The sequence below is a fragment of the Pavona decussata genome, unplaced genomic scaffold (genome assembly GCF_977016875.1).
Source record: "Pavona decussata unplaced genomic scaffold, jaPavDecu1.1 SCAFFOLD_240, whole genome shotgun sequence".
Classification (NCBI taxonomy): Eukaryota; Metazoa; Cnidaria; class Anthozoa; order Scleractinia; family Agariciidae; genus Pavona; species Pavona decussata.
In genome coordinates this window covers 304,311-321,120 of record NW_028145645.1, presented here as the reverse complement: position 1 = coordinate 321,120, position 16,810 = coordinate 304,311, and the positions used below count along the sequence as shown (strand labels likewise).

General features: G+C 38.9%; 1 protein-coding gene across 4 annotated transcripts in view; it reads left to right on the top strand.

Moving 5' to 3' along the window:
- Positions 1-19: 19 nt before the first annotated feature.
- The window catches only part of LOC146457564 (sacsin-like), a 30,921-nt gene continuing 14,130 nt past the window's right edge, over positions 20-16,810 (top strand). The window contains exons 1-8 of one of the 4 annotated variants that reach the window (XM_085091806.1): positions 27-110; positions 1,691-1,735; positions 2,791-2,833; positions 11,726-11,826; positions 12,089-12,199; positions 12,457-12,604; positions 13,721-14,714; positions 15,204-15,784. In XM_085091806.1, the coding sequence (XP_084947932.1) occupies positions 2,830-2,833; positions 11,726-11,826; positions 12,089-12,199; positions 12,457-12,604; positions 13,721-14,714; positions 15,204-15,784 (1,939 nt within the window). In that variant the 5' untranslated portion in view covers positions 27-110; positions 1,691-1,735; positions 2,791-2,829. Of the gene's footprint in view, positions 111-576; positions 630-1,690; positions 1,736-2,790; positions 2,834-11,725; positions 11,827-12,088; positions 12,200-12,456; positions 12,605-13,720; positions 14,715-15,203; positions 15,785-16,810 lie in introns of those variants that run through there. The other 3 variants (XM_085091807.1, XM_085091808.1, XM_085091809.1) reach the window with 3 other exon arrangements.

The following is a 16,810-nucleotide window of genomic DNA, read 5'->3' as shown; positions in this document are numbered from 1 at the left end:
GGAAAGTGTTGGATTACGTTTCAGATTACCGAGGAACCACAAGCTTCGGCTTGTTACTTCACTTCGATAGGAAAGGAAGCGGATTTCCCGGGCCAGGGATGTTCAAAAAGGTGGGTAAAGTAGATTGAATGAGATAAAGAGTAACTGTTAGTGAATTGAAATCAGTATGATTTAATTCTTTGTCGACCATCGAGCTACCGTCAGCTTACAGGCATGATGCAAGATTAGGAATCGAACCGGCTTGCGGCATTCAAAGCACTTGTCTCGATTGAGTTGTCGTCTTTCGTCGCATGAACATTAACCAACAACGATTTAGAGATGCCAAAATGTTTGTGGTTTCACTTCTTTCTTGGCTTAACTGATCATGAGCCCACAAAAATCACTTCACACATAAATTTCTAGAAAATCATGCAAATTATCTTGGCATTTGCGAGGTGACATTTATCCTCCGAATAATTGGAACGCAAAGCTCGTTTTCCTCCTTTTCCGAGAAAAAGCCAGTTGATCATGTGACATCGTGTTTCCTGTGTTTCTCGGAAAGACGCCTCGGGATACCGAGAAAGCCGGCTGCACACGTCGCAGAAAGGTACCGGGAAGTCAGATCTTGATAGAAGTACATGGATACGAAGGTACTATATACTGCTTATGAAAATACTGGCCAAATCCTGTGAATTGCTGTAGCATTCATTCCTTGCTTTTTTCAGGAATCAGTGTCGAATTTGTAACTTATTGTAACTTGAGCAAGGGGTTCTTCAATTCCGAGATAGCAACTGAGTATCCTGAATTGAATAATGATTTTATCTCTCTTCCGAATACCCAATGCGAACTGCAAACACTGATCATTCTTTGCCGGTTTATTGTTGAAAATAACTTTGGTAAATTGGCTCATTTTATGTATAGACAATATTTGAGCACCCGACCGATCGAGAGCATTTAACTACAATAAGGAATGTGTTGCTTTCTGTCTCCCGTACGCAATCGTTGTATGACATTTTCAAAACATTTAATATGTGTACAGTAAGGCAAATGTCGTTTGATCAGTTCAGATGCTTTGGCTGGAAAGTCAATTTGTAGAGAGTCCTAGAAAAGGGAGTCGTATTCCTTAAATCAATTGAGGAGGTGGTGTTGGCTTTACGAAAATGATAGGTGGCCTTATTTTGGAATTAAACCGCATATTTGACCCTCCGAAAACAAAGCGATTAGCCTTTTAGTGTTACGGAGCTTTAAGGTGACATTTTGCTAAAGAAAACCGAAGTTTATCATTAAATCTGAATTTCTTAGGTGATTACGGCCTCACGGCAATAACTCTTGAACAACCGAAGTGACTATGAGGTTCCCGGTTTTCATTTACACACTCGTTTATTAAGATAGCCGAGCAATTCGTCTTCATTTTGAAATGTCTACTGTTAAAAGCTAGTTTATTTAGCAAAGCTTCATGAGTTTTTTAGGGTTAGGGTAAGCACAGCTAATACTGCATGAGTTATGATATACCTCTTGAATAATACCGGTATTACTGGCTTATGGCGTGCGTCGGTAGAGGTGTAACCAACGTTTATATGTACTTTTAGTTTTCGATCGGCAAGGCGGGAGAAAAGCAGAGAAGTTAATTACAATTTTTTCGCAAAATTTCTTAATACCTATGCATCTCTCCCTCTATCAATTTTAAAGTCAATATATTGCGTCTCAACAGGGAACTTTTATCTGATTTCAAGAGCTCCGAACGAGAACATTTAAGGTAAGGTACCATGCACAGCTCAACAAAAAATTCAAGCAAAATATCTTTAATGTTGTCCGCAGATCATTTTGTACCCTGTTAAAGGCATACTTTGTGTAACCTAATACAGCTTTATGTGTGTGGATGCTTCAGCTTAAAATTAAAGTCCACGAATTTACGAGCAATTTGTTAGCTTTACAAAAAATGCTAGCTGACCTTTATTCACATTTTAAACGACATATTTGCCTCTCCGTAACCGAAAAGACTCTAGTTCTGTAGTGTTACGAAATTTTGAGCAGTCGTTTTCTGGAAGAAAACTTCATATTTCCTCAACAACTAAATCTTAATTTTAGAGGCGATTAAGGCCGAACAGATATCCACCGAAATGAATTGTTGAGTGCCCCTGCATTAAAATACTTGGTATAAACTTGTTGCCTTTCCAGTTTCCAGAATGTTTTATGACCTTTCTAAAGGAATATCTTTGTAAGCTAAGACGGTCTGCTCTATTTGGGGTTTAGTTTCTAAGCAAAAAATGTAAGGCCAGAGAACGTTTTAAGAGGAGCAGAATCTTATTATCCGTAATTCCGAGCTATCGTGGGCTTTCAGGCTTTGAACAACATTTTCGCATCAGCGAGAATAATAGGGATTTTTTCGTTTGTCAAAATAATTGCAGCTTTTCATCACAGTTTAGTAGGAAATTCCGAGGCAGCTTTTAAGCTTTCTAAACATATATTTCACCGAAGGAAACGGCATCCTTTGCCACTGATATTTCCGCAGCTCGATGTCTTCTTGTGGTGTTGGATGAAAATGCCGGATCAATATGATAAATTTTGATAACAGAAATTTTATAACAGTCTTGTTTAACGGACGAATTCCTCTTTTTTTCAATTTGAAAACATTATCGATTTCGTTTTCTGCTAAAGATTGATCAAAATGAGTTGCGGCGAGAATTAGGTTCGCACTGCTCTCTTTGTGATGCACGGGTGCTCGTAAGAAACGAACCTTGTTAATGCCGAACATTATTAGTCCATTGTAAGCCTACGTTGAAGTTGATGAAAATATTTATTATCCGACAGATGAACTATTCGTGAAAGCTACGAAGAACATTGCTGGAAATGAGTGAGTATCTCTCAGTAAGTTTTCATAGAGTTGTTAAACGCATTTTACATTTGTGTTTAGTAATCACGGCTTTCATTAGGCCTTCTACCTCATCAGCTCATCCCACGTTCTATTCTGATAATTCGCCTTTCCAATCTGTTTTATGCTATCAACAATTCTTACTGCTCTATCTTATAAACTATTATACACCTTTTTGTGACATATTTATTTTAATTTCACTGCAGCTTGGTTGGTTTAACTTCTTCATTTCAGTCTCGCATTTTTGATTCAGTTATGTACTATCATTTCGTTTTCAATTAAAACTCATATTATATTTTATTCCACTCAATAATTTATCTCTCGGTTCACTATTCTGTTGTCAAAAAACGTTACTTTAATATTCCTTTGCATCCATTTCTACGTATTCACTATTCCAAACATTTAACTAAACGATCCTGTGTTTTATATTATGAATTGATTTAATTACTTGATATTAACACGCAGTGTATGGACCTACTAAAATTCTATTTTATTTCTATTCATTTCTTACCTTATAAATCTATTATTGACCTCCTCCCTTTTTTGTAACACATTTCCTTTTACTGTATATCTCAACCCATCCTTTGTCATTTCATTTCTCTCATAGCCTATCCCATCCCATTTTATTGCACCCTATCATCCCATCCTATCTCATTGTATTCTCTCATATCCTATCCCATCCCATCTCATTGTATTCTCTTACATCGTATGCCATCCTATCTCATTGTATTATCTCATATGATATCCCATCCTATCTCATTGTATCCTCTCATGTCCCATCCCAACTCATTGTATCCAGTCATATCCTATCCCTTTATATCTCATTGTATTCTCTCATATCCTATCCCATCCTATCTCATTGTATTCTCTCATATCCTATCCCATCCTATCTCATTGTATTCTCTCATATCCTATCCCATCCCATCTCATTGTATCCTCTCATATCCTATCCCATCTTATCTCATTCTATCCTCTCATATCCTATCCATCTCATTCTATCCTATCATATCCTATCCCATCCCATCTCATTGTATCCTGTCATACCATCGCATCCTATCTTATTGTAATCTCTCATATCCCATTCCATCCCATCTCATTGTATCCCCTCATAACCTATTCCATCGTATCTCATTGTTTCCTCTCATATCCTATCCCATCCTATCTCATTGTTTCCTCTCATATCCTATCCCATCCCATCTCATTCTACCCTCTCATATTCTATCCATCTCATTGTATCCTATCATATCCTATCCCATCCCGTCTCATTATATCCTCTCATATCCTATCCCATCCTATCTCATTGTTTCCTCTCATATCCTATCATATCCTATCCCATCCCGTCTCATTATATCCTCTCATATCCTATCCCATCCCATCTCATTGAATTTTCACATATCCTTTCGCATCCTATTATTGTAATCTCTCATATCCTATTCCGTCCTACCTCATTGTATCCTCTCATACCCATTCCCATCCTGTCTCATTGTACCCTCTCTTATCTTATCCCATCCTATGTTATCGTATTCTCTCATATCCTATTGCATCCTATCTTACGGTATTCTCCCATATCCTATCCCATCCTATCTCATTATTTCCTCATATCCTATCCCATCCCATCTCATTGTATCCTCTCATATCCTATTCCATCCTTTCTCATTGCAACCTCTCATATCCTATCCAATCCCATTTCATTGTATTCTCTCCTATCATATCCCATCCTATCTCATTGTATTCTCTCATAACCTATCCCATCCCATCTCATTGTATCCTCTCATATCCTATCCATCTCATTCTATCCTGTCATATCCTATCCCATCTCATCTCATTGTATCCTCTCATATCCTATCCCATCCCATCTCATTGTATCCTCTCATATCCTATCCCATCCCATCTCATTGAATTTTCACATATCCTATCGCATCCTATCTTATTGTAATCTCTCATATCCTATCCCATCCCATCTCATTTTATCCTCTCATATTCTATCCATCTCATTCTATTCTATCATATCCTATCCCATCCCATCTCATTTTATCCTCTCATATTCTATCCATCTCATTCTATCCTATCATATCCTATCCCATCCCATCTCATTCTATCCTATCATATCCTATCCCAACACTTATCAGCACTGAGACACCCGTACCATCCCCGTGGTATGGCCAACACCGTACGCATGCGCACAACCATATCACCCGGGCAGTGGCAGCGATGGACAGCTGTTTCGCCCTTATTGGGGCTCATCAGCATGGCATAGCCATCGGGTCAAGCAGCGGGCATAAACCCGTGCATCGAGACCCTTTACTGCCGAGGTATTGGCCATACCACGGGGATGGTACGTGTGTCTCAGTGCTGATAAGTGTTATATCCTATCCCATCCCATCTCATTGTATCCTCTCATATCCTATCCCATCCCATCTCATTGAATTTTCACATATCCTATCCCATTCTATCTTATTATATTCTCTCATTTCCTAGCCCATCCCACCTCATTGTATCCTCTCATACCCATTCCCATCCTGTCTCCTTTTATTTCATCAAATCCTATCTCATGCCATCTCATTCTATCCTGTCATATCTTATCCCATCCTATCTCATTGCATCCTCTCATATCCTATCCCATCCCATCTCATTGTATCCTCTCATATCCTATCCCATCCTATCTCATTGTTAGCATCTTCTCATATCCCATCCCATCCCATCTCATTGTATCCTGTTATATCCTATCCCATCCTATCTCATTTTTTCCTCATATCCTATCCCATCCAAACTCATTGTATCCTCTCATATCCTATTCCATCCTATCTCATTGTATCCTCTCATATCCTATCCCATCCTATCTCCTTTTATTTCATCAAATCCTATCTCATGCCATCTCATTCTATCCTGTCATATCTTATCCCATCCCATCTCATTGCATCCTCTCATATCTTATCCCATCCCATCTCATTGTATCCTCTCATATCCTATCCCATCCAATCTCATTGTATTCTCTAATATACTATCCCATCCCATCTCATTGTCTCCTCTCATATCCTATCCCATCCCCTCTCACTGTAATCCCCCATCTGCTATTCCATACTATGTCATTGTGTTGTCTCATATCCTATCCCATCCCATCTCATTGTATCCTCTCATATTCCATCCCATCCCATTGTATTGTCTCATATCCTATCCCATCCTATCTCATTGTATCCTCTCATATCCTATCCCATCCCATCTCATTGTATCCTCTCATATCCTATCTCATATCCTACCTCATTGTATCCTCTCATATCCTATCCCATCCTATCTCATTGTATCCTCTCATATCCTATCTCATCCTATCTCATTGTATCCTGTCATATCTTATCCCATCCCATTTCATTGAATTTTCACATATCCTATCCCATCCTATCTTATTGAATTTTCTTATATATTATCCCATCCCATCTCATTGTATCCCTTCATATCCTAGCCCATCCTATCTCATTGTATCCCCTCACATCCTATCCCATCCTGTCTCATTGTATCCTCTCATATCCTATCCCATCCTATCTTATTGTATCCTCTCACATCCTATCCCATCCTATCTCATTGTATCCTCTCATATCCTATCCCATCCTATCTCATTTTTTCCTCTCGTATCCTATCCCATCCCATCTCATTGTATCCCCTCATATCCTATCCCATCCTATCTCCTTGTATCCTCTCATATCCTATCCCATCCTATATCTCATTTTTCCCCTAATATCCTATCCAATCCTATCCCATAGTATCCTCTCGTATTCTATCCCATTGAACACTCTTATATCCTATCCGATCCCATCTTATTGTATCATCTCATATCCTAACCTATCCCATTTTATTGTTTCCCCTCATATCCTATCCCATCTTATCTCATTGTTTCCTCTCGTATCCTATCCCATCCCATCTCATTGTATCCCCTCATATCCTATCCCATCCTATCTCCTTGTATCCTCTCATATCTTATCCCATCCTATATCTCATTTTTTCCTTAATATCCTATCCAATCCTATCCCATAGTATCCTCTCGTATTCTATCCTATTGAACACTCTTATATCCTATCCCATCCTATCTCATTGTATCCTCTCATATTCCATCCCATCTCATTGTATTGTCTCATATGCTATCCCATCCTATTTCATTGTATCCTCTCATATCCTATCTCATCCTATCTCATTGTATCCTCTCATATCCTATCCCATCCTATCTCATTGTATCCTCTCATATTCCATCCCATCTCATTGTATTGTCTCATATGCTATCCCATCCTATTTCATTGTATCCTCTCATATCCTATCTCATCCTATCTCATTGTATCCTCTCATATCCTATCCCATCCTATCTCATTGTATCCTCTCATATCTTATGCCATGCCATCTCATTGAACTTTCACATATCCCATCCCATCCTATCTTATTGAATTTTCTTATATACTATCCCATCCCATCTCATTGTATCCCTTCATATCCTATCCCATCCTATCTCATTGTATCCCCTTATATCCTATCCCTTCCTATTTCATTGTATCCTCTCATATCCTATCCCCTCCCTTTCTTATTGTATCCTCTCATATCCTATCCCATCCCATCTCATTGTATTCTGTCATATCCTATCCCATCCTATCTTATTTTTTCCTCATATCCTATCTCATCCCATCTCATTGTATCCTCTCATATCCTATTCCATCCTATCTCATTGTATCCTCTCATATCCTATCCCATCCTATCTCATTGTATCCTCTCATATCTTATCCCACCCCATCTCATTGAATTTTCACATATCCTATCCCATTCTATCTTATTGAATTTTCTTATACACTATCCCATCCCATCTCATTGTATCCCTTCATATCCTATCCCATCCTATCTCATTTTTTCCTCCCATATCCTATCCTATCTTATCTCTTTGTATTCTCTCATATCCTATCCCATCCTAACGCATTGTATCCTCTCATTTCTGATCATATCCTATCTCATTGTATTCTCTCATATCCTATCCCATCACATCTGATTGTTTCCTCTCATATCCTATCCCATCCTATCTCATTGTATCCTCTCATATCCTATCCCATCCTATCTCATTGTATCCTCTTGTATCTTATCCCATCCCATCTCATTGAATTTTCACATATCCTATCCCATCCTATCTTATTGAATTTTCTTATATACTATCCCATCCCATCTCATTGTATCCCTTCATATCCTATCCCATCCTATCTCATTGTATCCCCTCACATCTTATCCCATCCTATCTCATTGTATCCTCTCATATCCTATCCCATCCTATCTTATTGTATCCTCTCATATCCTATCCCATCCTATCTCATTGTATCCTCTCATATCCTATCCCATCCTATCTCATTGTTTCCTCTCGTATTCTATCCCATCCCATCTCATTGTATCCCCTCATATCCTATCCCATCCTATCTCCTTGTATCCTCTCATATCCTATCCCATCCTATATCTCATTTTTTTCTTCTAATATCCTATCCAATCCTATCCCATAGTATCCTCTCGTATTCTATCCCTTTGAGCACTCTTATATCCTATCCCATCCCATCTTATTGTATCATCTCATATCCTAACCCATCCAATTTTATTGTTTCCTCCCATATCCTATCCTATCTTATCTCTTTGTATTCTCTCATATCCTATCCCATCCTAACGCATTGTATCCTCTCATTTCTGATCATATCCTATCTCATTGTATTCTCTCATATCCTATCCCATCACATCTGATTGTATCCTCTTATATCTTATCCCATCCCATCTCATTGATTCTTTTCGTATCCTATTCCATCCTATCTCCTTATTTCTTCTCATATCCTATCTTAGCCCTATTATATCTCAATATAAGGACTCACAGCCTATCCCATCCTATCTCATTGTATCCTTTCATATCCTTTTCTACCCTATCCCAATTTATCCTTTTTTATCCTATCCCATCTCATCTAATATTATCTTCTCGTATCTTATCCCAGCCTATCTCGTTGTATCTTATCATTTCCAATCTCATCTTATCTTATTGTATACTCTCATATCCTATCCCAATTTGTCTTGTTGAATTCTCTCATATAATATTCCATCTTCTCTCACGGCATCCTCTCATATGCTATCTCATCCTATCTCACTGTATTCTCTTATATCCTATCCAATCCTATCTCATTGTATCCTCTCATATCCTATCCCGTCCCATCTAATTGTATTCTATTACATCCTCTCACATCATATCTCATTGTATTCTTTGATATGATATCCCATCCCATCTCATTGTACACTCTCATGTTCTATCCAATACCATCTCATTGTATTCTTTGATATCCTTTCCCATCGTATCTCATTTCATCCTGTCATATCTTATCCCATCCCATCTTATTTTATCCTCTCATATCCTATCCTATCCTATCCTATCCTGTCTTAATGTATCCTCTCATAGCCTATTGCATCCCATCTCATTGTATCCTCTCAAATCCTATCCCATCCAATCTCAATGTATCCTCGTATGTCCTATCCCATCCCATCTCATTGTATTCTGTTATATTTCATTCCATCCCATCTTAATTTATCCTCTCATATCCTATTCTATCCTGTCTTATTGTATCATCTCATATCCTATCCCATCATATGTCATTTTATTAAATTCTCAGTCTCGGATATTGCATTTCTAGCGTTCTGATTGGTTCACTAAATCTCGGTTATCAGCTCATATACCGTAGTTTGACCTCATATGGAAAACGAATGCCCCAGGTGTCGCTAAGCTAAATTTTTTTTTCGGCGGGGAGCAAAAGTTTCTTCGGAAAAATGTAGAAAAAAAAAAAAAAAAAGAAAAGAAAAGAAAGAAATACCAAACAATGCCATCTCAATATAACAACAATAAGAACCACAAAGTTCGGTATGACACTATTTAATGGTACGTATCTCTGAAGTTTCCTTTTAAATCTTCAAAATTGCAAGATTTTACGATTTTTTAGATCACATAACAGCAACAATAACAACCGGTTACGTTAAAAAATTTCAGGATAACTTGCAACTTCTGGCAGTAAGAGGTTAAAACCGATCGAAGAAATTTCTCAGGAAGAGCTTTATGCCTGCCTTTATGTTTTTACGAATTTACGAGGACTTCAGATGCTTCATCTATGAAATCCGTACGAGCGAAGGCCATAATGTTCGTTTCCGTCGCTCGGCACCCCTCAGCAAGACCTTTGCACTACTGTGCACAGCTCTTACGCTTCTCAAATTGAAATAAGCTTGAAGTTTAAAAACTTGCACTGAATGCTTGTCTCAGTGAGGTTGTACCTCGTACACTTGGACTTGCCTGTAGTGTTTTAAATCGTCCGCGAGGAATTCAGTTCAGCATGAAAAAAGCCGTCCTTGCCCTGATCTCTTCCTTCGCTCGGCACCACACAGCAGAACATTTGTTCAAATGTGCACGCTTTTCCATGAGCTGAAACTTCAAAAGCACTTGACTGCTAGTCTCAGAAAGGTTATAATTCGTACATTTAAACGTTTCTTGAATTTTAGATGTCCGACTGTGTCCGATTTTCTTCGCTTTCGATTTTTCATTCAACTCCGTTTGCAAAGAGCTGCGCGTGTCATGTGATCATCAGGTTTCGCCCGCTTTGGTCAGAGGTTGTCTCAACATCCGGTCGCTTTAATTTAAATGACATTTTTTCTTAAAATATAAAAATTCAGTGAACTTCAACAGCAATGTCCAAACGCGGAGAATTTAATTAAACAATTATTCCATTCGCACTTGTTGGATATAAGATTAGTTATAGCCAACTCGGCGCTTCGCGCTTCGTTGGCTATTTACCATCTCATATCCAACGCGCGCTCATGGAATAATTGTTAAGTATCATGTCATATCCTATCCCATCTTGTCTTATTGTATTCTCTCATATCCTATCCCACCCCATCTCATTGTATTCTCTCATATCCTATCCCATCCCATATCATTGTATCCTCTCATATCCTATCCCGCCCCATCTCATTTCATCCTCTCATAAAAATAAATGCAAGGCTGATCGGACAGCTAAAATAATTTTATTGCCTTTTATTTTGGTTAGACAATACTAACCTTCTTTAGGGGTTGTAAAAAGCTAAGTAAAAATTGGAAATAAACGGTTACAATATTTTCATATCCTGTCCCATCCTTTTCCGTTGTATTCTACCAGGAGCCCATTCTTAATGTGCTCCTGAGCCTACTCATGTAGTACCCTATTATATCTCATTGCATCGTCTCATATCCTATCCCATCCCATCTCATTGCATCCTCTCATATCCAATTCCATCGGATGTAATTGTATCTCTCCAGTTCCTTCTCTCTCCTGTGTCCTGCTTTTCTGATCTTTTTTCCCATCTTCGTCTTTTCTTTAATCTCTCCTTTCTTCTTCCCTTTCCTTTGCCGTCACCCTCGCCCACATTCTCTTCTCTCCTGTTCACTTTTTCTCCTTTTTCTTTCCCTCTTTGCTCTCCTTTTTCTCCCCTTTTCTCTCCTCTCCTCTCCTCTCTCTCCTAATTGTTGCTCGCTCTGTTCTCTTCTCCTGTCCTCTTATCTTCTCTTCTCTCGTGTTCCCCCTCAGTCCCTCCTCTGTCCTTTCCTCCCTTCTGTTTTTGCCTTCTCTATCCCTCCTCTTCACTGTTCTCCGCAGCCACACTAACATTAAATTTTTTCAACAGTGAGTTGTTATACTAAACTGTTGCCATTCAAATTTTTGTTGAAATCTTATTTCTTAAAGTGAGACTAGCACATCTTCAGTCTTCATCCAGGAGTTAATTTGTATTGTAGAGGTTTGGGTGGGCCAGAAAATGTTTGGTTCATGTGTAAAGGTAAAAACAATTAAAAATTTTGCCATGTTTATATTTTAGTGGACAATGAGGACGAAGGGTTTAATTTGATTCAACCATCACTCATCCAACAGTTGAGGACCATCTTAGACCAGTACCCAGACGATGGACAGATTCTCAAGGTAATAATTGTAGTACAAACGGCGTAACCTAAGCCAAACCATTCAGCCAAAAACCAAAAATAATTCAGTCTCCCATGGCATGCAGGGAGATAGAAACAAACCTTGTTTCTTCAATCTTTATATAAACGTCGTGTATTTTTCCTTAGCAACATCATAAGCCGCTCTTGGCTTTACGCGACAATATTTTTAAATAGATGTCATGTTAATTAATTTAGAGGTGCTTATTCCTCGACTGAGTTAACTAGTTCTGCACTATGTTTAGGAGCTCATCCAAAATGCCGAAGACGCTGAAGCAAGCCAAGTAAAATTTCTACATGATAAGCGCAGTCATGGAAAGGAGAAATTGTACAGTGAAGGCCTTGCACAGTTCCAGGTTTGTTTTATCATTTGATGCTAATGGATGACCTGACCTTTCCCTATGATAGTATCGTTGCTGCCTACAGCGTATAGTAAAACAACCCAGTTTGAATGAGGACACGCTGGATACCTTCCCTAATCCCAGAAACACCAAATCAACATAAACTCACTTCTATCTGTTCTCTTTGGAGTCTGTATTTGACTATATTTCGGCACTTTCGTCTGTAGTCTCTGAGTCTTCCTATTTATTTTGGATATCTGTTTTGATCTTAGGGTCCAGCACTTTATGCTTACAATAATGCGACGTTTACCAAAGATGACTGGAAGGGCATCCGGATGCTTTGTGACAGTATTAAAGTTAAAGATCCCATGAAAGTGGGTCGGTTTGGCTTGGGATTTAAGTCTGTATTTCATGTGACAGGTAAGTTATTTAGCTTTTTCTTTAAGGTTATCTTATACCTTCAGAGGTGTCTACAGAGGTGTCTAGCGTCCAAGCGATGTAGTGCGTCCAGTTTAAACTGTAGATACCTACACCCTATATCGAATTAAAGCTTATAGAGCTGGCTATCAAACTAAACCAAAAATTTTGAAATAAAATGAATTGCCGAATTTTTAGCGCTGTTTTCTCGAATCAATTTTTTTACTTGGAGGAGCCACATCAAAGAGCTAAAACTCAAAGGGAATTTGCACGTTTGCCTTCAAATTTGGACAGTAGCTAGTTTAACATATAAACAACAAAAACGTATCTGCGAATTTTTTCTTTCGAAATATTTTTTCTCCGAGATCGATTTTTGTACGATCACTCCACATTTTTTTCATCCTATTTCGAAAATGTTCTGTATTTTTTCGTTGCGATTCGCTTTGACTTGTAGCTTTAAAAAGGTGATTCGGACGCTCGCATTTAGAGGTCGTGAAAAATTCGACAATTCATTTTATTTCAAAATTCTTGGTATAGTTTGATAGCCAACTTTATAAGCTCTAATTTGATATAGGGGTTTATGTATCTACAGTTTAAACTGGACGCGCTACATCTCTTGGACGCGAGACAACTCTGAAGGTATAGGGTAACCTTAAGTAACACGAAAAATGAATGTATAAATAATCTTTTGCGGCTGAGTCTGCAGAGGTTTGATCTCGGTGAAGGGATATGCCAGTGGCAACGTTTTATATATGAGAGAACTTTCACAGCAGAGAAAGACGAAGTTCAGCTCCATTACTACGTTGTCGGAACTGCTTCTCCGGACAATATGAATAAACACACACTCGCGATAGTAACAGTAGCACGGTTTTAATGGTTTTGAAAAAACATCCTCTCGCCATGTGTTCTCAGTTCACAAAATGCCAATCAATAAAAACATACTATAATATTATGGATAGCCGCTCCCATCCCCCCCGGCTCTGAGAAGGAACGCCTGGTCTAAAATGAGATCGGATCGTACAAAACTTAACGATTACAATGGTAAAATTCAAATGACCGACAGCAAATTCTCACAACTTCAAAAGCAACTCCATTATTCATTTCTTATTGTAACCTCAGATTTACCAAGCATCGTAAGCGGCTCACAGATTGGTGTTATTGATCCCCATGAGGAGCACTTTGCTGAACGAAGAAACCGACGAACTGGATACAGTTGGCGAATGAAAGAAGACTGTGACATCATGAACTCAATACCAGACCAGTTTAGACCTTACAAAGGCGTTTTTGACTGCTCAGAGGACGTTTTCACCAGGGGCTCATACAATGGCACACTATTCCGCTTCCCACTACGCTCCAGGCCGTCTGAGTTATCACAGACATTATACTCTGCAGAAAAGGTACACACCTTGTTTGAGGGTTTCATCGCCGATGCTCATTTAGTTCTTCTGTTTTTGCAACATCTCGAATCCATAGAGCTCTACGTTCGTGAGGAGTCAGACGCTGAGCCCAGAAAAACGTTTCAAGTCCGAATTACTGCAGAAAGCCTTGAGTTGGTTCGAGAAAAGAGGCAAGAGTCTCGCACCAAGGTCGACACCGGACAGCTTATGCCAGAACCGGTCAAGATAACTTATCCAATAACGATTGAGACGGTACAGTGCTGCCAAGGGATTGAAACCAGCACCCAAAGGTATTCTTTCCTTGTCACAAACTACTTCTGTGGTGGGGAAATGTCATCAGAGTTTAAAGAACTGGCTACGGATGAAAGCCTCGGCTACCTCCCCTTAGTTGGCGTCGCCATGGAAATGTCAGCAAGTTGTAAAGAACAGTCGGGTCACGTTTTTTGTTTCTTGCCATTACCTGTTCAAAAGACCAGCTTGACAGGTTTACCAGTGCATGTAAATGGCTTCTTTGCTTTGACCCAGAACAGACGCTACATCAAGTCACCAAATGCGGAGCAAGAAGATCAGGAAAGAACCGGGCGACGGCTGACTGACAAATCCCTGTTATGGAACAAATGCTTGCTGAAGGAAGCCATCCCAAGAGCGTATGCCGCGATGATACTGGAAGCCATTAACGAAAGGAACTTCAACGTGGAGGCAGAAGATATTTACAAGTAAGATATAGTATATTACCCCACACCTTAGTTACAGTTCAGACATTAACGTACACACCTTGTGTTCGCGTTCAATGAGTTCCCCCAGTAAGATAGAATAGTAACGGAAGTTGCTAGTACAAAACTAGTGGATATGTCTCAGCAATTCTTACGATAATGGACGTTTGGATTTTGTATCATTCTCTCTGTGGTCTTGCCCAAAGTGATATGGACTGTGCAGAATAGCTAGCCAACGTGTTGTTTGAAAACATAAACCTCCCAACCTCCAGATAGCTTTATTTTCTGGTTCACGAGATCTTTTATATTAACTCAAGACCTTTTTGATTTCAGTTTTAAAACGTTAATCAGATTCCATTCGGGAGTAACAATGCATGTTAGTAAAAATGTAAGGCATTATCTTGGAACCGTTTTTCTCTGTTAATATTATGTAGCTATTAACTGTGAAAATAGCCAGAAACGAATCACTGTTTTTGTCTGTTCACTAATTAGGGCATGGCCAAATATCAACATTGTCGACCCTAAGTGGAAGGGACTGCTGGATCCTTTGTTCGAGACACTTTGCAGTGAAAACGTCATTTACACTCCACGAGGCGGGGGTAAGTGGCTGAAAGTGGAAGAGGCCATCTTTGATAGGCTTGGCGACAGCGAGGTAAAAGAGTTGCTTCCGCGAGTTTTGCTTGACGCCAATGAAAATATTGCCTCCTTGCCGTACCATGCGTTGAAGGCCATTGGCGTTTATGCCACCATCAGCAAAGAGATCAGCCCCTCGTTGATTCTACGCGTTCTTAAAGAAACCCCTCCCTGCTACAGGAATCTATGTCGAGCTGACAAACTGAACCTTCTGAAGTTTATCCTAAACGGTAAAGACACCAAATGTGCAGACCTGGTCGGACTACAATTGTTACCCACTGCCACTGGAGTGTTCACTTCCTTCTCGAACTTGGATGAAGCTATCTATATATCGTCTCCAGAACACCCAAGGGAACTCCTACCTGGTCTTCAGCATCGATTTTTGGACCAGGAAATTGACGATAGCCTTTTCAGTAGCCTGGAGGCAGTTGCCAAGAAAGGTATGTATGACGTAGTTGACTCATAATATTCCTCAAAATATCTTTTTTAGAATAACTCATCCCACAGTTTCTAACCTTAATAGTGGTTGTATCTACCCTACGAGATTATTACTGAGACAGAAATCAAATCCTAATGGCTAAGAAACATTTAAATGCAGCTACTGTGCTTAGTCTTTATTCACAGTCTTACATGGTTAATCAATGCTCGCAAATTATATAGTTGATTTCCAGTAATTATTTTTTTAGACATTTCTTCTTTATCGATGTCGCGTCATAAAAGGAAAGAACTCGAAATCACTCAAAGGAGTCCGAAAACCTGTGTCTTTCCGATAACTAGCCCAGACGCTCTACCACTGAGCCATAGGAGACTTTTGGTTGCTAGGCCATTAAGCTTAAGAGATGCGTGTGAACAAAAATTGTTCTGATTGAGTGTCGATCAGTGGCATATGTGTAACGGAAAAAAAATAGGTGGTATGTTTTTAGCTTGTTGATTAAATGAGAAAGAGAATTCTATCAGTCAATGTCACAGATATGTTTTTTTTGGCGAGTATGCCTGTGAGTGCCACTGAAAAAATACATTTTATTCATTAAATCACCAGGCTTAAACCATACCATTACATATCTTGGAAGCAATTTTCTTGTTTTTGCTCTTTGCGTCTCGTTCGATTCATGTTGCTAAATCAGTTTAGCTGAGAATTTTATTAATTAGAGTTAAGTTAAAGTTTTAAACATTAAAGTTTGGTTCAAGGTAACTTACAAAGTATAAGCTTCCAGGATCGCTATGTAAAGTAACACTGACGGTTGCAGACTTCTCTTTCTTTTACCACGTACAAAAATACCTTTGTTAAAGTACAAAAATTCGTTCTCGGTCTTTAAAACCCTTCATGCCACGAATTACTGATTTTCGTAACTGATGCTCAATATTTTACCGACTCCACTCTCGAACTGTAGTCCAGGATGTAGGGAAAAATTACTTCATGTTATATTGTTTCCTTTACAAAATAAAAATGGCTTCTAATGTGTGCA